The 25,294-nt window shown below is 34.9% G+C and overlaps 2 protein-coding genes and 2 non-coding genes across 5 annotated transcripts; 3 read left to right on the top strand and 1 right to left on the bottom strand.

Annotated features, from left to right (window-relative positions):
- Positions 1 to 5,113: 5,113 nt before the first annotated feature.
- LOC146919967 (MIP18 family protein (DUF59)) lies at positions 5,114 to 9,297 on the bottom strand. The gene is made up of 5 exons (XM_085713357.1): positions 9,020 to 9,297; positions 8,810 to 8,913; positions 8,622 to 8,721; positions 5,683 to 5,728; positions 5,114 to 5,482 (listed from the first exon to the last, which is right to left on the bottom strand). Exons 1-5 carry the CDS (start codon positions 9,131 to 9,133, stop codon positions 5,382 to 5,384), a joined length of 465 nt encoding a protein of 154 aa, XP_085569483.1. The 5' UTR covers positions 9,134 to 9,297; the 3' UTR covers positions 5,114 to 5,381.
- Positions 9,298 to 11,957: 2,660 nt separating this feature from the next.
- TRNAI-UAU (transfer RNA isoleucine (anticodon UAU)) lies at positions 11,958 to 12,031 on the top strand. The gene has a single exon. It is a non-coding gene; the product is annotated as a tRNA-Ile (tRNA).
- A 93-nt stretch (positions 12,032 to 12,124) lies between these two features.
- On the top strand, positions 12,125 to 23,129 carry LOC146919969 (vacuolar sorting protein 39-like). 2 transcript variants are annotated; one of them, XM_085713349.1, is made up of 12 exons: positions 12,125 to 12,590; positions 13,170 to 13,381; positions 13,510 to 13,641; positions 13,733 to 13,876; positions 14,094 to 14,206; positions 18,513 to 18,921; positions 19,277 to 19,600; positions 20,704 to 20,925; positions 21,161 to 21,403; positions 21,599 to 22,042; positions 22,208 to 22,306; positions 22,440 to 23,129. In XM_085713349.1, the coding sequence occupies exons 1-12, from the start codon at positions 12,191 to 12,193 to the stop codon at positions 22,464 to 22,466; spliced, it is 2,769 nt and encodes a 922-aa protein (XP_085569475.1). In that variant the 5' UTR covers positions 12,125 to 12,190; the 3' UTR covers positions 22,467 to 23,129. The 2 variants fall into 2 exon arrangements, with proteins under 2 accessions (XP_085569475.1, XP_085569474.1); XM_085713348.1 differs by having other exon boundaries at positions 22,558 to 23,129.
- A 2,088-nt stretch (positions 23,130 to 25,217) lies between these two features.
- Positions 25,218 to 25,289, top strand: TRNAQ-CUG (transfer RNA glutamine (anticodon CUG)). The gene has a single exon. It is a non-coding gene; the product is annotated as a tRNA-Gln (tRNA).
- Positions 25,290 to 25,294: the final 5 nt, after the last annotated feature.

The raw sequence follows: 25,294 nt of genomic DNA on the forward strand, positions 1-25,294 counted from the left end.
TGTTTCCCTTCAAATGTCTTTCCTCCATTTTCCTTCAAACTCTTATAATAAGATATGATGAATCTAATGTATCGTTAAGGATGAGTTGCTCCTAGCGGTGAAACTCATTAAGAAGCACTTTTTTAATTTAAAAACTTTTGAAGAACCGTCGTTGGAGGTGCTCTTATCAACCCGGTTTTTAAACTTAAACTGAACTCTAAACTCGAGATAGATTCCACTGTTGACAAGAACAAAGGTAACTCTCATAAGCGGCGAACAAACGAGTACAACTATCCACTGTTGGCGCTAACAAAAGTACCTAATGCATTCCTAAAAAAAACACAAAAAGGTACCTAATGCTAACAAACTAGTCACACAAAAAATCATTGTTTTGAAATTGTGAAGGTGTCTAAACGGGTGGGATCACAGCTAATACGCACAAAAGATGAATTCTAATAGAAAATTGCTTTTCTGACATACAAAACTTCATATTGACACATGCAAATGACGTTTTTACTTCCGACGGTAGTTAACTACCGTTCCAAGTATACAGCACAAAAAAAAAAAAAAAAACTCCAGCGGTAGTTAACTACCGTGGAGCATATATTGATTTTTTTGTGCATTTTAGCAGCATATCTTCGTGTATAAAGCACAAGGAATGTATCTCTCTCCCATGTAATTGCATATGCAAACTTAGAGGGTATATCTTCCCAACGTTATCATTAATCCAGTGTTTATGTATATATATTATTTCATCATGTAAAAGTTGGAATTACTCCCTCCGTCCCATTTTAATTGAGCCCTTGGCTCATTTCACAATTATTAAGAAAAAATGTATAAGTGAAAGAGAGAGAAAAATGAGTTTGAGTGCCCTTATCAACTATTGGTGCATTCTTCTTTATCATAAATGCAAAATAAAATATATTGAATTGAGAGTGGTGAAAGTAGTATTAATTAATGTTATAATTAGAAAAAAGTAATTAATATTGTATTGAAAAGTGAAATGAGTCAATTTTTCTGGGACAATATTTTTTTGCAAATGGCTCAGTTATTATGGGACGGAGAGAGTATTTGTCAGGGATGTTCAGAAAAATAAATTTGTGATAACAAAAGAACAACCACCCACAAGAAAATAGGACTGGTGTCTAATAAAAAGGTGGGTATTGGCAAAGTTTAAAGAGAAATGATATTTGTACAACCATTTTATGACAACTTTTGAACAACTTTCTCTCTCATACTCACATGATCTTGTTATCCTCCTTCTTCCTTTTTCTCTCTCCATTGTTTTTAACCAATAAAAAGAAAGAAAAGCAAGGTTATCACTAAAGTTGTCAATAAATGGATGTACCAATATCATTGCTCAAGTTTAAAAAGCAGCTACTGCTAAAACTAGAGTTGAAATTAAACGCTAAAAGTGTAGCAATAATTTTAACACTTTCTCAAACTTTTCATAACACCCATGTTACTGAAGCAATAAAATAAAGGGAGATTAACAATAAGTATACAGAAAATTGTTTGTTTCAGATCCCCATGGATATGGATGGAAAATTTTGAAAGCTGAAGACTGCACATATCAAGAAGGCAATCATGTTTAACTGACTTTTATTTAGGATTTGGTTGCTCTAAAGTGAAGGATGCACATAAAAATCAATATACATGCTCCACGGTAGTTACCTACCGCTGGAGCATTTTTTTTTTTTTTTTTTTGTGTTGTATACTTTGGAACGGTAGTTAACTACCTCCGGGGGTAAAAACATCATTTACATGTGTCAATATGAAGTTTTGTATGTCAGAAAAGCAATTTTCATTTTAATAAGGACCTTACTGTTGCAGTGGTTGAAACAAAGACAACATGATGCATGTGAACGGACATTGGCACTTGAAGCAGCTGCATGGATAATTGAAATTAGAATTTTGCTCTCCACCCAGCACGTTTTGCTCGCACCCTGCAAGCCTACCAAAAATACCCTTGCGCAAGTTAACTTGCGCAAGTGTTAATTTCTGCGCAAGTTAACTAACGCTACGTGAGTTAACATGCGCAGCGTTAGTTAACTCACGTGGCGTGTTGTCTTAAGCATGCAGACCACCTCATTTCCTCATTTCTCATCTAGAATCTCAAAAATCTCTCTCAAATCACCCAACTCCAAAATTCCTTCAAGTTCAAATCAAACAACACTCCAATAACAAGTAAGTTCTCATGATCAAACACCATTAACCTTTTAAGTTTGCATGTTAGATTTGTTCTCTTAAATTAGAAATTTTTTAGATTTAGAGTTTGTTTAAATTTTGGTGTTTTTGGAAGGAAATCATACAATGTTAGGATGTAAATGACTTGTGTTGCTTAAAATGTTTAGATGTCTGCATGTTTATGTTGATTTTTTTAGAAATTTTTTTAGAATTAGGGTTTGTTTAAATTTTTATTTTTTTCGCAAGATATGATACAATGTTACATGCAAATGAGTAATATACATGCAAATGAGTAATACTGCTTAATTATTTAGATGTTTGCATGTTTATGTTGTAGTTATCATTTTTAGGGTTTATGTATAATATGCACACCAAGTGTTTGATTAAATGTTTGAATGAGTTTTTCATTAATTATTTTTAATTTCTATGTGCGTAGATTTGAAACAATGGCCGGGTGGATCGACGTTCATGCAACATTCAACGGCGGAGAACCTCAGAGGTTGAAGGTTCGGTGCCTTGATGTAACGCTAAGAGATCTCAAGGATCAACTGAATGAATTCAACCAAGGAGTCAACCCAAGAGACACAAGGAGGGTGCAAAATGTTCGATATAAACGTCCAAAGCTCGACGAGGGGAGCGTATCATTCACTTGGGTGGAGTTAAAGAACGACGAAAACGTGACGAGTATGTTTTGGGAGCACACCAAGTTCCAGTGGATCGATATGCGGGTGACGTTGCTGAGATCAACTGAAGATATCATCAACAACTTGATTCCGCCAGAAGATCGTCATTAGTTAGGGTAAGGTGCATTCCAACTGCAACAATTGTCCTACCTCTGAAATGGGGTGATTCAAACTTGCCAAACGACCAGGACTCAAGCATTTCGCTGGGCATTAATGTTTTTCCTTTGAAAAGATTAAATTCTTGTTAGGCTTGCTTAGATGATGGTATTAAGTGTCAAGGTCTGGACCTCATTTCGTTGGCACTTGAATACCATCATCTAAATCAAGCCTGACAAAAATTTATTCTTTTCAAAGGAAAGCATGAATGCCCAGCAAAATGCTTGAGTCATGTTGTTTGGCAAGTTTGAATTTGCCCCATTTCAGAGGTAAGACATTTGTTGTAGTTGGAATGCACATTCCAACTACAACAATTGTCTTCCTCTGGATAGGGTAATTCAAACTAGTTAAATGGCAGGACACCGGCATTCGACCGGGAGTGTTTTTATTCCATTTTGAATGTTAATTTCTTGTTGGCTTCGTTTAAATGATGGTATCGAAGTGTCAAGGTCTGGACCTCATTCCGTTGGCTCTTAGATACTATCATTTAAAACCAAGACCAACAAGAAATTAACATTTGGAATGGAATAAAAACACTTCTGGACGAATGCCGGAGTCCTGCTTTTTAGCTAGTTTGAATTGACCCCATTCAGAGGTAAGATAATTGTTGTAGTTGGAAGTTACATTTTCGAATTGACGTACATGTCTTTTACGTAATGTAATGTAATGATACCACAATGTAATGTAACGTAGATGAAATTATATCTAAATAAAATTGTCTAAGAATTAATGTTGTGTACTTATCGAATTTATTTATTCAATACGTCATTTTTATTTGAATTAATGTTGTGTACTTATTATAATTCACTTATTCGATACGCAATAATTATTCGAATTCACGCTATTGCAATATTTATTTGAATTCACGCTATCACAATATTTATTTGAATTCACGCACTCGCAATATTTATTCGAATTCACGCACTCGCAATATTTATTCTAATTTTATTCAAATTTATTTTATTGACTTTAATCTTCTAATTTTTTTTTTTTACTTTATTAGAAAAAATATATTGCGTTAATTAAGTCACACTGCGTGACTTAACTAACGCACCATATAATCTGTGCGTGACTTAAGTCATGCACGTTATAATCTTTGCGCAAGTTAACTTGCGTAAGTTGGCCGGTTCTAAAAACTGAAGCACAAACGTTTCTTGGACGCTAGTCAATGGTCTTCAATGGTTTTTGCACGTTTTCCTTAAGATTTGACCACATTTTTGGACCTCATTAAGTGCTATATACCTTATACCACCTATAAAAACCCTCACATACTTCCTCTTTTCCTCACATTTTCTCATCTCACTCTCCCCCCCTCTTTCTCTTCTTCTTGTTCTTCCTTTTCCCCACCGGACCGACCACTACTTCCCCCATAAGCCACTGGTATATACCGAAGAGGGTATCAAATAAGTTTTTACCTCAAGAGGGCATAAAAAAAAAAAGAAGTAAAAATCAGTCTTATTTGCGCGACTTAACTCGCGTATTGCGTGACTTAAGTCACGCATAAGTACAACGTGCGTTAGTTAAGTCACGCTGCGTGACTTAACTTGCGCAAGGGCATTTTTGGTACGCTTGCAGGGTGCGAGCAAAACGTGCTGGGTGGAGAGCAAAATTCTTGAAATTAGTGTTACCAATCTTATGCATTAGATTCAAGACATGTCTCAACCTTTAGACAATCATTGCACATATTTGTTTCCATGTCTAATGTGCCTCCACCAGATAATGTAGAGCGATCCTTGGACATCGTTCATACTTTGATTTTGATTTGGGATCCTCTTCATTTATAAAAAGAAATGGAGAACTACATATGGAGATTGATAGACACAAAAATAGATATTGGGTTCCACAACAAGTGAGTTCTACCATCATTATTTTAAAAAAAAAAAAATTAAATAACTTCTTTGTGTCTATCTCTCTTTAAACAAAGCCTCCATCTATTTTGAGAAACAGAAAGGATCTTAACCCTTAATTTTGTGTTGTAATTTGTTTACTGAGAAAGCTGTGTTTACACTACCGCAGTTGAACATTCATACTACGGCAGTTTAAACCTCCTCTAAATGCAAAATCATTTTTAAAACTTACCACCTAAAAAGCTTAACATGAGCTTGGAGTATGAGGGCTGGCTTAACCCACAAACAGCAAAATATACAGATGCATATCTATAGTCAAAGTTACAAACATAGGACATAATGATTTCTAACTTAATTTACATACAAAGATACCCCCATGCTAAACATGATGTGGGGTTGGTTGGGAAGAAAGGGGAAAAAACAACCCATGGAAACCAAAGAACTAAAGACATAATGATTACATTTTATTGCATTCATCTGCAGCTAATGCCTTCACAATAGTTATTGGGCAGGCATAATATATGTTTGTTCACAGTTCATTGGACTCGAGACACTCATCCACAAGCTGGCGCAGGTTTGGATTCTCTAAGGCAGCAGCGATTCTCTCTTTATCGTTTAATTGCTTATTCACTGCAAAAAAATATTGTTAGAAGTTCATGTTGCAGGAAGTAACGATTATATAAAATGTTAAAGTTTGTTTGGGAATTTAGATGGAGTCTCACCTAGTGTTGAATGCAGATAAAGAAGGGAGAAAAAAAAAACAAAGAAGAAAGGGGTTGGGAAAAGCTTAGTCTTGGATGTTATTATTTTAGAAAAAATTTAAACTTTACCTGATTCTTCATTGGCATGAGATCCTTCAGATACTTTGATGTCCACCTGCAAAGAAGAATTTGAGTAACAAATGAGATTACAACCAGAGAAGACAATTATACTATATGATATAAGTAGTGTGGAACTAAAAATGTAGCCTTGAGAATCGTGATTCACGAGAGAGAGTGTGCAAGTGAGAAGGGATTCATCATCAAGAGATGGGGGTTAAAAGACTGACACATACCACTTGCCAATAGGCACATCAAATACAGGGGAAGAATATCAAACCATGTGAACAACGGCACAATAAGAAAGTAAGGTCACAAACTCATTTGGCATCAAAATATGCATCTATTGTTACCTCCATAGAGATACTACAAACTTGCACACATGAAGTTCGGGTTGATATATCCTACCACAGTTAAGAAGCTAGAATAGACTACAATTCATCTGATGATTAACTTCATTACAGTGTACACGGTGCAAGAATCACATCTCCCAAAGTCATAATTATAGTCAAGTATGATAACCATGATAACATAATTTGAAAACAGCTTATTTAGTATATGACTAGACATATACTTCTATTTAGAAAAAGATTTATCGCTACTGTTATATAGAGAATTCTAGAATACTTTTCTATCTTCACTTCTAGTTACAATGTTCTAAAGAAATACTTCAATCACTTATTCTTCTGCAACCATGTGACCTAGTGATCACATGTACGAGTCATAAGATTCAACCTATTACAAATACAAGGTAACATTGTGAACTATAAACAGACCCTTCTCTGAATAATAAACTAATAAATTTAGAAAATTATACCCCTTTTGTTTCCACTTCTTAATGCTTCTACTATTCTTTCGCTTACATTATCTTGTGTGTGTGTGCATGTGTCTGTTTTAACCATTCGGTTCCGAGGGAAAGCAACCTTAGTAATCTAAAATTTGGCTAAGAGGTAAATAAAGTTTGATCAAGAGTTACAACCAAGAATCAAACATGATACTCCCAACCAATTCAACCTTAACTAAAGCTCATTAATCACTTGAGCCTAACCACTTCGTAAAATAAATTTCTCTTACATTATCTTATCTCAACAATTTTTTAATTTTCTCAAAATTCAAATTTACACAACATTTGGTTTGAAATTTACTTGTATTCATGAAGAAAACAAACTCTGTTCCTACTTTAAAAATGCTTAAGTTAAAATTTACTATCTCGTACAAGTCCAAAACAGCTCCACTCTTTCAAAAGAAAGAGAAGAAATGCTATCTTCATATTGCAAAATGATGTAATTCCTACTCAAACTCAATCTCCACAAGTTTTGGTTGTTTTGAAAGTCAAGGACGGATAAACCAATTTCCATATAGGACATTTATGAGGTTATGGTGCAAATTATACTATCAAAAGATACATCTTAAAAGCATACAAACCACTTAATGGATGTGTATGTTTGGATTGACCGCGAGTTTGGTGGAATTGCACTGTGCCCCAATGATTTTTTAGCCAAAGCTACACTTTGGAGCTTCAACAGAGTCAAGACGTCACACTGATTTTGCCAAACTCACCGTCAATCCATGCATGGAGTAAACTAAGAAACAAAAGAAAACAAACACAACTTATCCATCCATCAATTCACAACACATTGCATATTTAGTTCCACTTTTGAATGAGTCAAAATTGATTATAGAGGCGTAAAATTCATTTTGCCTTCAGAATTGATTCTAACTTGAAGCTACAATTTGGAGCTTTTGACTTCTGCAGTTAATTTTTAACGTTTATTTATTGTTCAACTCTTATACTCAACTAACTTATATCTAGAATCAATTCTACATAATCAATTCATTTGAAATGAATTTTATCCCTGCAAAACGAAATACACTTATAGCTAGAACCAACCAGTTAACTGGAGGCAAAATCTAACATAAATCACTTTACAATACATTCAACTCACTTATAGCTAGAATTGATATTACGAAGCGTGTCTTTGCTTCTGCGGTGACAAAAATTGATTTTGTGTGGATTGATTTGGTAAAATTGATTTTGCCTAAAAATAAGTTGAAGATGAAGTAGTTTACACTTGGATACATTCATGTAAGGTTAGTTGAACAATAAATTTGAGTGTTAAAATCAATACTAAAATCAAAAGCTCTAATTTCTATCTTCAAGTAAGTTAGAATCAATTCTGAAGGCAAAATTCAGTTCTAATCTAGAGCAACCAGACATGTCTAAATCAGTTCTACACCTCTAGAGTCAAATTTATCTACTCCAAAAGTGAAACACAAAACATACACTTAGATGTTCTCAGGTAGAATTGAATTGGCCTCCAAAATGATTCCAACTTGAAGCTAAAATTTGCGGCTTTTGCCTTCTAAAATTAATTTTCAGCCTTTAATCTAGTGTTCAACTCACCTATAGCTAGAGGCTCCGTTTGTTTAAGCTTTTTTTTCCAAAAAAATCTATTTTTTTCCTTAAAAAAATCACTTTTTTCATTTTTAAGTGTTTGTTTAGGATTTTTAGAAAAATCATTTTATCAAAAAAATCTATTTTGATCCTAAAATGAAAAGCTATTCGGATTAGCTTTTCTCAAAATCTATTTTTTTCAACAACAAGGAGATAACACATGTACATGTTAAAACTCATTTTTTTAAAAAAATAGATTTTTATGGGTAGTAGGCAAACGAAAATAGTTTTAGATTTTTTTAAAAATCTCTAAAAAAAAATCTCTAGATTCTTTTAACCCAAAATCTATTTTTTTTAAAGCTGAAACAAACGCACCCAAAATCAGTTTTTCAGAATCAATTCATTCAAAATTTATTTTTTATTACCAGCACCAAACACACTTATAACTAGAATTAACCAGCTAAACATTCAACTCAATTTTTACCACTGCATAACAAAACACGCACTGATACTAAATAATAATAACTTGTGAAGCAAAAGGGTTGAGGAAACAAACTTTGTAATGAGCAGGAAAATAGTGCTTCAGCTTAACTCTCAAACAAAGACCGATCACAGTAACCATACTACAGTGTCGAACCGTCGGAGTAAAAGTAATCCTACACACACAAAAACAAACATAAATTCAATTCAAATTCATAATTCATTCAATAAATCATAAAATACGATAAAAAAAAAAAAACTCACAGAATCCGACCCAATTTGTCATCAACAGAAATGGATTCTTCAGAGAGAACATTAAGCTGTTCCAATGAATAAGGATGTTCAGGATCCCTAATATCTCTCACAAAATTTGTCAAATCAAATCAAAGTCAAGGATTCAATTTTTAATTTCAATTCAAGTAAACATAGAGAAAATATATAAATGAAGAGAAATAAAAAAAATGAAAGAAGGATATCATAAATATCGAGAGGATCAACGAAATGATCAGAGTGAGGTTCTTCGGAGCGAGGAATTCGTTCTTTTTTGGCGTGGACTATAGGATTAGCATTGATCAAACCAAGTGTCATCGCTTTCAAGACTGACGGAGATTCTTCTTCTGTATTTCTACTTCACTCTATTTGATGATTGATGATGATGGATGAAATCAAAGAATCAGTCAGTCTGCATCATTTCGCTTTTGGTCTGCTCTATACATGTTTGTTTGTGCAGTTCAATAGTACAATTTTTATGACAACTTTCTCATTTACACTGAAATTATGTTTTTACTTTCTTTCTCGGTTATTTGGTTTTTGTGTCATGCCTCGTTATCTTTCTTAGAATATAGTTGTCCCATAAGTTTATTGAAAGAGTTGTTTAAATAACACAACTCGTGACAAATCACAAAACTCTTACACTCAAATAATTTAGGGAATAATATGTTTTTGATCCGTATAAATATATAAACTTTTTCTCTAAAATTTTCCTTCGACTTTTAGTCTCTATAAAATTTTCAATCACCACTTTTGATCCCTGATTTTAAGTAACCCATACATAGACTTCATATTTTTGAACAAAATTTTGCAATTTTTTTATAGGAAAATGCTAACAAGTGCCCTAAGGGCACTTGATAAGAAACTTAAAGTAGTAACTTTATCTTGGAAATTGTGCATTCAACTTATTGAAATAGTAAAAAGCAACTTTTTTTACATGAAATTTCACAATTATTTCCTTTTTTGATTCCTTAACCATTGCCCTAAGGGCATTGGTTAGCAAAACCCTTTTTTATAATATTACGAGAATCTTAAAAAAAAAAATAGAATTTTTTAAAAAAACATTAATTAAATATGAATTTTTATAGTTTTGGTCATTTAAAATTCATATTTAATTTATGTTTTGCCAAAAAATTCTATTTTTTAAAGAGATTTTTATAATATTCTACATATTTCTGCACAAATTCATTAAAAATACAAAATTTAAACATGAGTTTCTTAAAAGTATGGACTAAAAGTAGTGATTGAAAATTTTATATAGACTAAAAGTCAAAGGAAAATTTTAGAGGAACTAAAAGAAAAAGTTTATATATTTATAGAGACCAAAATCATATTTAACCAAAAAATTTAACAGTAATTTTAAAATGAGAAAATGGTGTCTTAACCCAAGGTAGTGAATACCTTAAACTCAAATAACCCTTACAAAGAGATTTTTTTAAAAAAAATATCTTCATTTAATGACCTTTCATTTAGAGAGAGATAAAATAAATATGATAATTTGACAAAAAAAATGATAATATTATTTTAAAATTACCATTATATTTATCTTGCCTATCTCTTCAACTCGAAGTAATCAATAAATGAAGATGATTTCAACACGTAAATATGAAGATGAGTTTTTCAAATCCAAGTATGGACAAAATCGAGGATAACATTCAACAAAAAGTTCATCATTACATATGCAAAGAGCGTAACCGTTATAAAAGTACAAAAAGACAAATCAGATTGTTTTTTTGAAGAGGAAAAAACGAAATACATTGAACTTAACATTAATGAACATATTGTTCAAAACTCCATAAAAATAAGGGTAAAATATGCATTTTATCCCTGCAATTATAGGTCATTTGATTTTTCATCCATGAGCTTACTAATCCTCCCATTTTGCCCAGTAAAAGTTAATCATTTGAAAATTCGTCCCTCATCAGAGTTAATCATTGCCACGTCACGCGAAATGACCAAAATGCCCTTAGTTGCTCCAGTTAAACAGAAAAGGACCAAAATACCCTCCTTCATCAACTAAGGGCATTTTGGTCATTTCGCGTGCACATGAGTGATTAACTCTGATGAGGGACGAATTTTCAAATGATTAATTTTTATTGGGGCAAAATGGGAGGATTAGTAAGCTCAGGGATGAAAAATCAAATGACATATAATTGCAGGGATGAAATGCATATTTTACCCTAAAAATAAAAAGGGAAGTGACACCACACCCGTCACTAATTCACGTGTATAAGAAAATAAAAACTTGATCCTCGCACTTAACATAATCAAAGGACAAATCAGTTAGTCCTCCTATTTCTATTCACATGTACATCATGAGGACGAAGTCTAAAGGATAAATTCGAAAATAAAAAAAGAGGAATATACACTTAAGTAAGCCTAAACGATTATATCATGTTGGTCCATAATATTTATGTCTTACTCATACAAACACACAAGTCATCATCTCTTCATATGTTCCATTATCAAACCTTTGGTGTATATGTATGACGGTGCACCAAAGTTTATGTGTAAACCCTTATTTTTTTGCTTTAGTTTTGATTATATTTATGAAACATATCCAAGTGTTAACATCGAGATGTATGTTTTTCGAAGACATCGTAGTCTTGTTGGGATAGTTAAGGGAGAAATTGTATTAGAGGTTGGAGACAAGCTTAGAAACATAATACTTCTGCCTAAGTACAAGCAAGATAAAGTATATCAAATGCAACTTTAGCAAAAAATCAAAGTATTTTTATTTTAGAGGTGAAATTTAAAGATCATATTATTCACAAGTTATACAGTAATTAAATTCATAATCAATTACTTTCAGTGCATTTGTTTAGAATTTAAAAATTTCAATCCAAGCAATTGGGGAAAGCACTCACAATCTTATGCAATATTTTACAAAGGATCTCTGGTTTTCATTGGTGTAAAAGAAAAATAAGAAATTTCTGGTTGAGTTTATGGCATTATTTATTTATTTATGCTTTTAGGTGAAAAGGATTGATAGCCAGTAAGTTACCCGATATATAAAAAATAAGGAACAAATTGGATTGTATGCAGTTCCAAACAAAGGCATTTGGTTGGCACTTAACGTGTAGCAGCGAAATTGGAATGATAAATTAAATTATATATAAGAGTGCAAATAAATTATCAACACGGTCCCGTAGCTCAGTTGGTTAGAGCGTTGGTCTTATGAGCCGAAGGTCGCGGGTTCGAGCCCCGCCGGGACCATTATTATTTTAATTTTTTTTCCTTCTTATTTATTTCTTATTTATATATATTTTTTTTTTGCAATATAACAAAAAGTTTCTGGGTTTCAAAAGTAAGAGGAACAAGCAAAAGCTTCAAATCCATTAAAATGAAGAATTAATTTAACATTTCGTAACCAAAATGGTGCACAGTGCGTACGATAGTTTCGAACTCGTTCCCAATTTCAACGGCAAGATCGAATCCATCGAATCCTACGGTTCAAAACTCTTACTCGGTTGCTCCGATGGATCTCTCCGAATCTACTCGCCGGAAACAGAATTCTCCGATCATTCCAAACCTTACACACTCGAGAAGAATCTCGCTAATTTTGCGAAGAAGCCTGTTGTTTCAATGGAAGTGTTGGAATCAAGAGAGCTTCTTTTATCGCTTTCTGAATCAATCGCGTTTCATAGATTACCAAGTTTGGAAACGATAGCGGTTATCACAAAAGCTAAAGGGGCTAATGTGTTTTGCTGGGATGATCGGAAAGGATTTCTCGCTTTTGCGAGACAAAAGCGTGTTGGCATTTTTAGACATGATGGTGAGAATTTGTTATCTCTGTTAATTTCTTTGTAGATAGATATTCATAGATTATGGATCATAAACACCGGACACGAAACTGACAATGACACGTCAATACCTGTAGTAATCTGTAAGATAGATACAATTGAATGTAATCACATTAGCTTATAGCATTAGTGCGTATGCGCTTAAGTATAAGATAATATCATGATAAGTGCTTATGTATAAGCTATTTCTATACCAAAAGATAAAATAAATTTAGATTGTTTTCTTATAAGCTATAAAATGCTTTCATAAGCTATCTTGGAGAATTTGTGAAAATAAGCTGAAAGCACCTTATAAGGAGAATTTGTGAAAATAAGTTGAAAACACCTTATAAACATGACATAAGTTGTTTCCATAGGTTCTTTCAAACAGTCTCACAAAACATTAGTAGGTAGATAAGCTCAAATAAGCTAATCCAAACAGGCCCTAAATAGTGTATCGCAGAAGAATAGATATCAGTTTAAATTTTAGTATATGCTATCAAGAGTAAAATTTAAGTTGAAATTTAAGTTTGAAATTGATATTTTAGTTGAAACTGAAATTGTGGATGTAGGTGGTAGGGGGTTTGTGGAGGTGAAAGAGTTTGGTGTACCGGACATGGTGAAGTCCATGAGTTGGTGTGGGGAGAATATATGTTTGGGGATTAGAAGGGAATATGTGATTTTGAATGCTTCAAATGGTGCTTTGTCCGAGGTTTTTACTTCTGGGAGACTAGCACCGCCTTTAGTAGTGCCTATTCCGTCGGGAGAGCTGCTTCTTGGAAAGGTATTATTCTCTTCGTTGAATGTGTATGTATGTATTTTTGTATGTTGTGTGTGTGTGTGATTTTTTGTTTTCATTGCTTATTTTTGTTAGGTTAGAGGATGTAGTTTGATTTGTTGATGCATTTTTAGGAGAACATTGGGGTCTTTGTGGATCAAAATGGGAAACTTATTCCTGAAGGCAGGATTTGTTGGTCAGAGGCACCCTTGGAAGTCGTGATTCAGAAGCCGTATGCTATAGCTTTGCTGCCTAGATTCGTGGAGGTAACCGACTGTTGGGAAGAAAAAAAGTGGTTTTTTCTTAATGTGAGAGAGGTTGTGGATCTATGTTCTTTATATGGCCTTTGTTTTGCAGATTCGATCTCTTCGACAACCTTATCCGTTGATACAAACTATTGTTCTTCGCAATGTTCGTCATCTTTGCCAAAGCAGTAACTCCGTGATACTTGCTTTGGATAATTCTATTCAAGGTCTCTTTCCGGTTCCTCTTGGAGCCCAGGTACTGTATATACTGTTAAATGATAGACGCATTTTGCCATAGCTCTTATTTTTGGATTCTAATGCAAATGGAAAAGCAGTGAAACATGTGACTTCATTTTACGCTACCAAGTTATCAAAATTTTGTATTTGTGCATATCGTTGGTTATTTTGAAGTTAGGGATATTGATATTTCGTTGCAGATTGTGAAAGTTATGAACTTTGATATTTCTTTGCAGATTGTCCAACTAACTGCTTCTGGAAACTTTGAAGAGGCCTTGTCATTGTGCAAGCTGCTTCCACCTGAAGATTCAAGTCTACGTGCTGCAAAAGAGGGATCAATTCATATAAGGTTATTTGCCATTATGGATTATTCTAACGAAACAGACTATGCAATTTTCCCCTATTGAATTGAATACCTTTGATTTATAAGTTCATCTTATTTCTGAGCCCCCCTACTAGCTGAGTAGCTGGCGGATTAAGTTTATATTGACTGTTGATGTGGACTATGTATCAATATGATCATGATAGCTAATGTAAACCCAAAAAAGAAAATCGTAATTCCTGTTATGTTGATTGTAGGTGGTCCATGTAAAGGTTTACTTTAGCTTGTTTTAATATAGTAGTATTAGCTGAAGTTGGGATGTACTTCGTAGATATTGTTAATATACTTATTCTTTACAATAGCCAATTAGTGGATAAAAAGACTTCAATTGCTAACTAAAAAGTCTTTGATCACACATCATCTAACTGGAGTGTGGTCTGTGCAATGCATAGAAAATCTTTGTATTTTGAAAGAACTATCTCAAACTATATGCTGGGCATAATCATTTTGGTCATTGTTCATAAATTTAAAGAGAGGAAAAATAAATAATGAGGATAGAGAAAATTATAATCAAATCATAATAAGATTTATTTTTTTTATCTATATTGAATACATTACTGGCTTATTTGATAGCAATTGTTGAAGTTTCGTAATTTAATTGTATAATTGTGTTCACATTATTATTTCATGATAATTGCATCATTAAATGATCATGATCAACGTCTCTGAACTCTGATTATTGAAATTATACAAACTCAACTTTCTATATGTTGAGATATTGAATAGTTGTGACTGTTTAATTTTATCTTCCCTATTTATTGTATTGATTGTATTGATTAATCTTCCCTATTGATTGGGGATTAACTAGGAGGCTCCTGCCTATATATATATAACTGTATATTCTGCCCACATAATATAATGAACATATTTTCAGTCTCAATATAATATCAAGAGCATACTTCCTTTGAGAGATAGCAATACCTGACTTTGATTGTGCTACCTCAATACCAAGAAAATAACGAAGAGGACCCAAGTCCTTAGTCTGGAAGTTTTGAAATAAATGTTTTAATGCTTTGATACCCTCATTATCATCACCTGTAATCACAATGTCATCAACATAAACCACTAGGTAGATATATTTATTCAATGAGGAACATTTCGTAAAAACAGAGTGATCAGCCTCACAACGGATCATCCCAAACTGTTGAAGGACTTTACTAAATCTTCCAAACCATGCCCGAGGAGATTGTTTTAAGCCATACAAAGACTTACGTAATTTGCATACCAGATCACACTCCCCCTGAGCAACAAACCCAGGAGGTTGCTCCATGTAAATCTCTTCCTCCAAGTCACCATGCAAGAATGCATTCTTGATATCCAACTGAAAAAGAGACCAACGTTTCATTGCAGCCATGGCCAAAAAGAGTCGAACAGATGCCATTTTTGCAACTGGAGAAAAAGTATCACTATAATCTTGACCATGGACTTGAGTATATCCCTTCGCCACTAGGCAGGCTTTCAACCGATCTACCTGTCCATCAGGGCCAACCTTAACATTAAATATCCACCTGCAACCAACAATAGATTTCCCAGAAGGAAGTGGAACAAGCTCCCAAGTGTGATTAGATTCTAAAGCTGACATTTCATCAAGTATGGCTTGCCTCCACCCTGGATGGGACAATGCTTCCTGAATTGTCTTAGGAATAGAAACAGACGAAAGTGCAGAAACAAAAGCACAATAGGTGGGAGATAAACGACGGTAAGACAAAAAATTATATATAGGATACGGGTTACGGGTTGAACGATTACCTTTGCGGATGGCAATGGGCAAATCAGGAGATGCAGGTGGATCCGGAGCAGGGGTGGAGACACTTGAAGCAGGAACTGAAGCATGTGGTCCAAACCTTCTCTCATAAGTGATGCCATACTTTGCCAATTCAAATGCTCCTTCGGTTGAGTTGGATCAGGTTTTGCCTATTCCCTATTTTGATTATGTTGAGTCCACTCATATGTATGAGGGGGCTTCAACTAGTGTGAGGACGCAGGATGGGGATACCGGAGATTTTCCCATAACAATAGGACTGCACCAAGGGTCAACCCTAAGTCCTTATCTTTTTACTTTAGTTTTGGATGTACTGACGGAACACATCCAAGAGTTAGCACCGAGATGTATGCTTTTTGCAGATGATGTAGTCTTGCTTGGTGAGTCGAGGGAGGAGTTAAACGGGAGGCTAGAGACTTGGAGGCAAGCCTTAGAAGCGTACGGTTTCCGCCTGAGTAGAAACAAGACGGAATATATGGAATGTAACTTCAGTAAAAGGAGAAGTGGGTCTACCTTAGAGGTGAAAGTTGGAGATCATATCATACCCCAAGTTACACGGTTTAGATATCTTGGGTCCATAGTACAAAATGACGGAGAAATAGAAGCTGATGTACATCATCGTATTCAAGCTGGGTGGTTGAAATGGAGAAGAGCCTCAGGTGTTTTGTGCGATAAGAAAGTACCACTTAAGCTGAAAGGAAAGTTCTATCGGACAGCAGTCAGACCGACAATGTTGTATGGTACGGAGTGTTGGGCGGTTAAGAGCCAACACAAGAGTAAAGTAAGCGTAGCGGAGATGAGGATGTTGCGTTGGATGAGTGGTAAGACTAGACATGATAGGATTAGGAATGACATCATTAGAGAGAGAGTGGGGGTAGCACCTATAGTAGAAAAGTTGGTAGAAAATAGGCTTAGATGGTTTGGACATGTAGAGAGAAGACCCGTAGACGCCGTGGTAAGAAGAGTAGATCAAATGGAGGAGAGTCAGGTTAAAAGAGGTAGAGGAAGACCTAAGAAAACTATTAGAGAAACCATTAGAAAAGATTTAGAGGTCAATGAGTTGGATCCAAATATGGTCTTTGATAGAACATTATGGCGGCATTTGATCCATGTAGCCGACCCCACTTAGTGGGATAAGGCGTTGTTGTTGTTGTTGTTGAGTCCACTCATATATCTTCTGTCCCACCAGTCGTACCAGATACGACATATTTTGGAGGAGACAGGTCTTACGGACTGCAAACCAGTTGAGGCTCCTATGGATCCTAATGTGAAGCTTCTTCCTAATCAGGGGGAGCCCTATACTGATCCAGGCAAATACCGAAGACTTGTCGGAAAGTTAAATTATCTCACCATGACTCGGCCCGACATATCTTTTCCAGTTAGTGTAGTAAGTCAGTTCCTCAACTCTCCTTGTGACAACCATTGGAATGCAGTTATTCGAATTTTTAAGTACGTTAAAGGATCACCTGGTAAGGGGCTTGTCTTTACTGATAGAGGCAACACCGAAATCATTGGATATTCAGATGCTGATTGGGCAGGAGATGCAAGTGACAGACGGTCTACGTCTGGTTATTGTGTTTTCTTTGGTGGAAATTTAATTTCATGGAAGAGCAAAAAGCAAAACGTTGTTGCTCGATCAAGTACAGAGGCTGAGTATCGAGCCATGGCTCATGCCACACGTGAACTTTTATGGTTGAAGCATTTACTTCAGGAACTTCATTTTTGTGAGATTGGTCCAATGGAACTTGTGTGTGATAACCAATCAGCGTTGCACCTCTCATCCAATCCAGTTTTTCACGAGAGGACAAAGCATATTGAAGTTGACTGTCACTTTCTTAGAGAGAAGATTATCACCGGAATCATCAGAACCTCCTTTGTCAATTCCAAGGATCAACTCGCTGATATCTTTACTAAATCTCTACGAGGTCCTCGGATAACTTACATATGTGACAAGATGGATGCATATGATGTGTATGCACCACCTTGAGGGGGAGTGTTGAGATATTGAATAGTTGTGACTGTTTAATTTTATCTTCCCTATTTATTGTATTTATTGTATTGATTGTATTGATTAATCTTCCCTATTGATTGGGGATTAACTAGGAGGCTCCTGCCTATATATATAACTGTATATTCTGCCCACATAATATAATGAACATATTTTCAGTCTCAATACTATAGAAGTAACATTTTCAATTCTATATAGAAAATTTATAATATTACCATGTTTCAAGAAATTAAAGTCTATGTTTAGTGTTTATATATTTGAGTAAATAATTAAGATATTGAAATATGAGAGTTCATATTTAACAATGCATTTTATCCCTATATGTGTACACATGTTCCATTAATATGGGTTAAGTGATGCCCACAGTAATGATAATGATTGTAACTTTCTTTAGCGGAAGACTTTTCCTTTTATAAATTACTTGAAGCTTAACATATTAATCATTGTTTGCTTTGCATTTTTCTGAAGGTGCTGTTGAATGTGTTTGTTTCATGTTGTTACAGATATGCCCACTATCTTTTTGAAAATGGGAGCTATGAGGAGGCTGTGGAACATTTTCTAGAATCTCAAGTAGATATAACCTATGTGCTTTCTCTTTATCCATCCATTATCCTTCCAAAGACAACTATTGTTCATGAGCCAGAGAAGTTGGACATTGATGGGGATGATTCCTATCTTTCCAGAGTTTCGTCAGGTGTTTCAGATGATATGGAACCCTTACCAACCGACGAGAATGCAGCACTTGAATCCAAAAAAACGAATCATAATATGCTTATGGCTCTCATAAAATATTTGCAGAAGAAGAGAGGTAATTTTATTGAGAAGGCTACTGCGGAGGGAACTGAAGAAGTTGTTTTAGATGCAGTTGGCGATAACTATGCATCCTACAACAGGTTTAAAAAAGTAAACAAGGTGAAAAAGCTATTTTTTATTTCTTATTCATTGTTCAATATATCTCCAATGTGCGATGACAATGATTATGGGTTAAATTTTTTGAACTTGCAACTTATGCCTTTCGGTTGGAGGCTAACTAAGCAAATGTAATGCCCATATAAAGCTTTATTGACAAATACACACAGGCTCACTTGTCCGCATGCACACACACTATTGATTTATTTGTAGTACATATGCAGAATGAATGGTGATTGATGAAGCTGTTGGGCACATGATGTCCTTAATCATTTAGAAATATCAAAATAGTTCAATCATAATTTATTAATTATCACAGTTGTTACTGAAGTTATCATTTTGAAATTATTGGTGTCAGGGGCGTGGTAATATTTCGGTTGGTTCTGGAGCTCGGGAGATGGCTTCAATATTAGACACTGCTCTACTCCAAGCATTGCTTCTTACTGGACAATCTTCAGCAGCTTTAGAAATACTAAGAGGTGTTAATTACTGCGATATGAAAATATGTGAAGAAATACTTCGAAAAGGCAATCTTAATGCTGCTTTATTAGAACTTTACAAGTGCAAGTCATTGCACCGGCAAGCTCTTGAACTTCTTCACAAGTTGGTGGAAGAGTCAAGATCTAGCCAGTCTGAAATTACACAAAGGTTCAAGCCTGAGGACATTGTTGAGTATCTCAAGGTAACTTTTTTTAAAAACATTGTGTTCTTTTAGTTGATTATAATGGGCTGTTACCGGCAATACTATAAGACCAGCGATGTTGTATGGAACGGAGTGTTGGGCGTGAAGAACCAACACGAGAATAGAATAAGTGTAGTGGAGATGAGGATGTTGCGTTGGATAGGTGGCAAGACTAGATAGGATAGGATCAGAAATGACAACATTAGAGGGGAGAGAGAGTTGGGATAGCAACCTATAGTAGAAAAATGGTGGAAACGGCTTAGGTTGTTTGGGCTTGTAGAAAAAAGACATGTAGATTCTGTAGTAAGGAGAGTAGATGGAGGATAGTCAGATCACTAGAGGCAGAGGAAGATATAGTAAAACCATAAGAAAAACTATTTAGAAAGATCTAGAGATTAATGAGTTGGATCGAAATATGGTTTATAATAAAACATTATGAGGTAGTTTGATCCATGTAGCCGACCCCACCTAGTGGGATAAAGCTTGGTTGTTGTTGTTGTTGTTATATAGACTAAAGAACTGTCTCGGTTTGGTTCATAGGAGCTAGGAAGCAGTAGTGGCTAAATGTCCTATAGTTCTTGAATCAGATAGTAAGTCCACTCACTCTTCACGAAGGTTTTGGCCAATTTGTTGGTTGATATTATCAACATTAATACATTATATTCTTGTGCAATTGGAGACCACATGAAGTTTTTTTTCTTTCTTTTTCTTTTCTTTCCGGAAATGACATGTTAATTGTTAGTAAGTGGGGGGAGTTGAACCCATAACCTCCTTATCACATGAAGGAATTATTCTTTTGCATAATTTGATAGTGTAGATCAGATGATTTTTTTTTTTCATTTAACAAATGATTATTTATTGGTTATGACATTGATATGCTAACAGGAATTGTTTTAGGTTTTTCATGTTTGGCTAATTCAGTTCTTTTTCCTCTGCATCTAGATATACTGGAAAATGTCGTTTGTGTATTAACACTTCAAGATTAACTAGAAAAATGTTCAATTTCCGTTTTGTATGGATTTAAGTTTGCCAGAAGACTCATAACCTTCAACTCAGTGACGCTTCTGATTCTCAGTTTTTGATCTGGTGGGTTTTTGATGCAGCCGCTATGTGAGACGGATCCCATACTTGTTCTGGAATTCTCAATGCTTGTTCTTGAAAGCTGTCCATCCCAAACTATTGAGCTTTTTCTGTCTGGAAATATACCAGCCGATATGGTGAACTCATATTTGAAGCAGCACTCTCCAAACATGCAAGCTAAGTACTTGGAGCTCATGCTTGCAATGAATGAGAATGCCATATCTGGCAATCTGCAAAATGAAATGGTGAGGACCTCTTGCATCTTATTTAAAGGCTCTAAGAAATGAATCAGTTTTCCGTTTTCTTTTGGTTGTGGAAGAGAAGGGTTGGGTTTTTTCATGGCAATAGCTTTTGAAAGTTTTGTAAAAGCTCAGCTGGTGATGATTGTACAAGCTCAGCTGCTCTTTTGTCATCCATGTCTTATATATGATTAATAATAAGAGATAATTCTGTATTCACTTACAGTAATCTGCAATGTAGGTAAACATCTACCTATCTGACGTACTTGATTGGCATGCCGACTTAAATGCTCAACAAAATTGGGATGAGAAAACTTATACCCCAACTAGGAAAAAATTATTGTCGGCTTTAGAAGGCATATCGGGATACAATCCAGAGGCTCTGCTGAAACGTCTTCCTCAAGATGCTTTATATGAAGAGCGTGCAATATTGTTGGGAAAAATGAACCAACATGAACTGGCATTGTCTCTGTATGTTCATAAGGTATAGCGTGTATATATCATTTCATAATATCATCTGTTTACTCTGATGGGGAGTTTCTTTGGTACAGTCATTTTCTGATATCCCAAATGCACTTGAGTTCATTTTTTTGTACAAGTGTGGCACTGTCATATAAACCATGGCTTTTAAACTGATGAATAACAATATGTAATAATCAAGTCTACTTTTCATTTGTAGCTTCATGTTCCAGAATTGGCATTATCATATTGTGATCGGGTGTACGAGTCCATGCATCAGCCATCTCTAAAAAAATCTAGCAACATATACCTATTGCTTATGCAAATCTATTTGAATCCTCGAAAGACCACAGCAAGCTTTGAAATGAGAATTACAAATCTATTATCCCCACAAAATACAGCCATTTCTAGAGGTAGTGCACCATCTGTAAAAAGTAAAGGGGGCCGAGGATCAAAGAAAATTGCGGAGATTGAGGGTGCAGAGGACACAAAAGTTAGTTTGAGCAGCACCGACAGTAGCAAGAGTGATGGTGATGCGGATGAATTTAATGAGGGTGACTCTACTATCATGCTTGATGAGGTCCTTGATCTGTTGAGCCGCAGGTGGGATAGAATAAATGGAGCTCAGGCCCTTAAACTTTTACCGAGGGAGACTAAGTTACAGGTAATCATTGCTTGTAGCTGCATCATTACGAAAAAGGACACGTCAACTATTTTTACTGGTCTAACTTATTTTCTTAGGAATTTTTTCATGTTAGGAGAAAGTTTAAATTTTTATCAGACATTTTTTTTGTTTATTCATTCTGTTAAGTGCATCTGTAATCTGCAGGATTTGCAATCATTTCTTGGGCCTCTTTTGAGAAAATCTAGTGAAATGTACCGTAACTGTTCAGTGATCAAGAGCTTGCGACAGAGCGAAAACCTTCAGGTAAGCGTCCCGTAATGAAAATGCCATCTATTTAATATTTTGGGGGAGTTTGTACGATTGATGGCTGTAGTGAATACTAGTTAGCTCCTGAATGGATTCACTGTACAAAATTACTTGTTATTTTCTAGTACAGGCACTGTGGGCTGCAACGTGTCACTGACAGGGCAAACGAGCCACACACACATACATATTGAGAATTTCAAATACTTCTCTTTTGTTAGCAAGAGCATGATTCAATTGGTTTTGCACAGGTGAAAGATGAACTGTATAGTCAGAGGAAAGCAGTTGTGAAGGTAACCAGCGATAGCATGTGTTCTCTGTGCCGAAAGAAAATAGGGACTAGTGTTTTTGCTGTCTACCCCAACGGGAGCACTCTCGTGCACTTTGTCTGTTTTAAAGATTCTCAAAAAATGAAAGCAGTGACCAAAGGGTCTCAGTTGAGGAAGCGATGATTAAACTGAATGACTATACCAATTGATTGTCAAGCTATATTGTTTTAGGGTCTTTTTTTGCCCATGGTACTTGCTGGTTGGTGGATTATGATTTATGATGACAATTGCATTTTTTTTAAAACTTGGTATCCGGCCCAAGGACTAACTAATCCGGAGAATCAATCCCATCGTCCACTAGCGGGAAGAAATGATTGTTGTTGTGAAAAGTGAGATTTGAAATGTAAAGTGTTTATCTGTTGTTTTCTTGTGATTGTAAATATTGGGTTACAGGGGTCAGGGCATTTTGAAAGGGAGCTTCCCACCTCCTTTTCGAACTGTGTTGTATAATTGTATTATTTCAATATTGTGACATTTTTTTGTTTGACTAAAAAGACTTTTCTATTGTGACATGTAGTATTGTTATTACAGTACTATTTAAAAAAAAATCAGTGGTAAATTGTTGTACATGGTGAATTGTTCTTAATCCTAAACACGGACACGTAATGACCATGCTTTTGGAATAATAAATCACAGGTCTCTTTTCCCATTGGATTTTACTTCCCCTTTTAAGTTTTTTACTAACACAATGAAAAAGAGAAGAGTAATGATATTTGTATACCATTTCGGGATAATTTTTGGACCAATCTTTATTTTTTCTTCTTAATGATCAAACACAATAGAGAAAGTTAAAAAAAGAGAGAAAGTCAGACCACAATGAGAGTATGAGAGAGTTGTTTAAAAGTTAGTATAAAATAGTTGTATGAATATCATTTCTCAAAAAAGAAAAGGTGATGATATATACAGAGTATTTCTTTTACGAAAATCATGGCGTTATCATATTTTGAATTGTGGTCTAAATTTTCATTTACACATTTAACAGCTTTTGTTATCGAAACAAATTGTAAAATGAAGTTTTTATTTTGGGTTACAGAAGGCCAATGACATGAAAAGGGAGAAACTACATTGAATTTTGCTCTCCACCCAGCACGTTTTGCTCGCACCCTGCAGCCATGCCAATTTTGCCCCTGCGCATGTTAACTAACGCAAGTGTAATACTATGCGTTAGTTAAGTAACGTTGCGTAAGTTAAGATGCGCAAGTGTAAAACTCTACGTGAGTTAACTCACGCATAGGCATGTATGAAAAAAAAACACTGCGTGAGTTAACTCACACATAGTATTACACTTGCGCGAGTTAACTCACGCACTACTGATATATCAGTACAGCATTAAATGCTGTACTGATGTGCATTGAATGCAGTTTGGGTCCAAACCCTAAAATGCTCGTAATTGAACCTAATTACGCCAGTTTAACAATATTATTGGATAATACGACTTGGTGCATCAAAATTACACCAAAACATCGTTAGATGGTACAATACCTGATATTTGATGCTTGATGAGCGTAGAAACTTGCTTCCTGACGATTTGCAATGATTTGGGATGATGATTTTCACCCAAAAAATCGCACTTTTTGGGTTTTTGAAGGTGGAGGGAAAGAAAATGGTGGTTGGAGTTCGGACTGATGGGTTTTGTTCAAAAACAGGAACATTGCGTGAGTTAACTTGCGCAGCGTGAGTTAACTTGCGTGGCGTGAGTTAACTTGCGCAGCGTGAGTTAACTTGCGCAAGGGTAAATTTGGCATGGCTGCAGGGTGCGAGCAAAATGTGCTGGGTGGAGAGCAAAATTACCACTAGTCGAGGGGTAGTTATCCCAAACATATCAGCTTCTAACATTTTTTTTTTTTTAAAGAATAATCTTGCCTTTGTTAATCTAGCGTGTTTCTGCTTGTTTTTATGGGTAATAAGGGTTAACGGACAACTATTTTACCTTTTATAACGAGATATTTACCCAATTTATAGGGGTTTATAGAAGAAATTCATAGGGATTTATATAAGAAATTACAAAATATTTGGCCGGAGCTCGGGCGAGTACCCGGGGTCGCCGGGCCATAAAACCGACCATGTAACAGATTGTTCCTTTTAAGTTATTTTGGTAACACATAAATTGTAAACATTTTCAATTTAGTTCTTCTGTTTTTGTAATGTTTGGTTAACAGAAGGACTAAATTGATAATGCTTACAAACTTAAAGAACTTATGTGTGATCAAAATAACTTAAAGGATCAATCTGTTACAAACCTCAAACATAAAAGGGACTTATGTGTGACCAAAATAACTTAAAGATCAATCTGTTACAAACTTCAAACTTTAAGGACCTTAGGTGTAATTTAGCCAATATATATTTACATGGCAAGATGATATTGTAAAACTAATTTACACCGTCCGTGTGCCATCATTAAACTCATTTAAGTTTCATATCGTTTCTTTAAATTATTATTATCATGATCAACAAAAAAGAAGAGTCTTTCCGTAAAAAAAGAGTGTTTTGAATAAAATTTATTGAATAACTCTCAAAAATAAATTAAATAAAGTACCTATTATATCAATATCAATATTCGAGCCAAATTATTTTCAACAATTGGTCCCATGGTCTAGCGGTTAGGACATTGGACTCTGAATCCAGTAACCCGAGTTCAAGTCTCGGTGGGACCTTTGTT

Source organism: Medicago sativa, chromosome 5 (genome assembly GCF_051527215.1).
Source record: "Medicago sativa cultivar Bolivia chromosome 5, Bolivia_mono, whole genome shotgun sequence".
In the NCBI taxonomy this organism is placed as follows: domain Eukaryota; kingdom Viridiplantae; phylum Streptophyta; class Magnoliopsida; order Fabales; family Fabaceae; genus Medicago; species Medicago sativa.

Excerpts from the sequence above, each read along its gene's own strand:
- LOC146919967 (XM_085713357.1), bottom strand. The coding sequence starts at position 9,133 with ATGACACTTGGTTTGATCAATGCTAATCCTATAGTCCACGCCAAAAAA. Across the intron at positions 5,729-8,621 it reads ATTTTCCTGCTCATTACAAA|GTGGACATCAAAGTATCTGA; the intron begins GTTTGTTTCCTC and ends TCTTCTTTGCAG. Across the intron at positions 5,483-5,682 it reads TCATGCCAATGAAGAATCAG|TGAATAAGCAATTAAACGAT; the intron begins GTAAAGTTTAAA and ends ATTTTTTTGCAG.
- LOC146919969 (XM_085713348.1), top strand. The coding sequence starts at position 12,191 with ATGGTGCACAGTGCGTACGATAGTTTCGAACTCGTTCCCAATTTCAAC. Across the intron at positions 14,207-18,512 it reads GAGGGATCAATTCATATAAG|ATATGCCCACTATCTTTTTG; the intron begins GTTATTTGCCAT and ends ATGTTGTTACAG. Across the intron at positions 19,601-20,703 it reads ACATTGTTGAGTATCTCAAG|CCGCTATGTGAGACGGATCC; the intron begins GTAACTTTTTTT and ends TTTTTGATGCAG.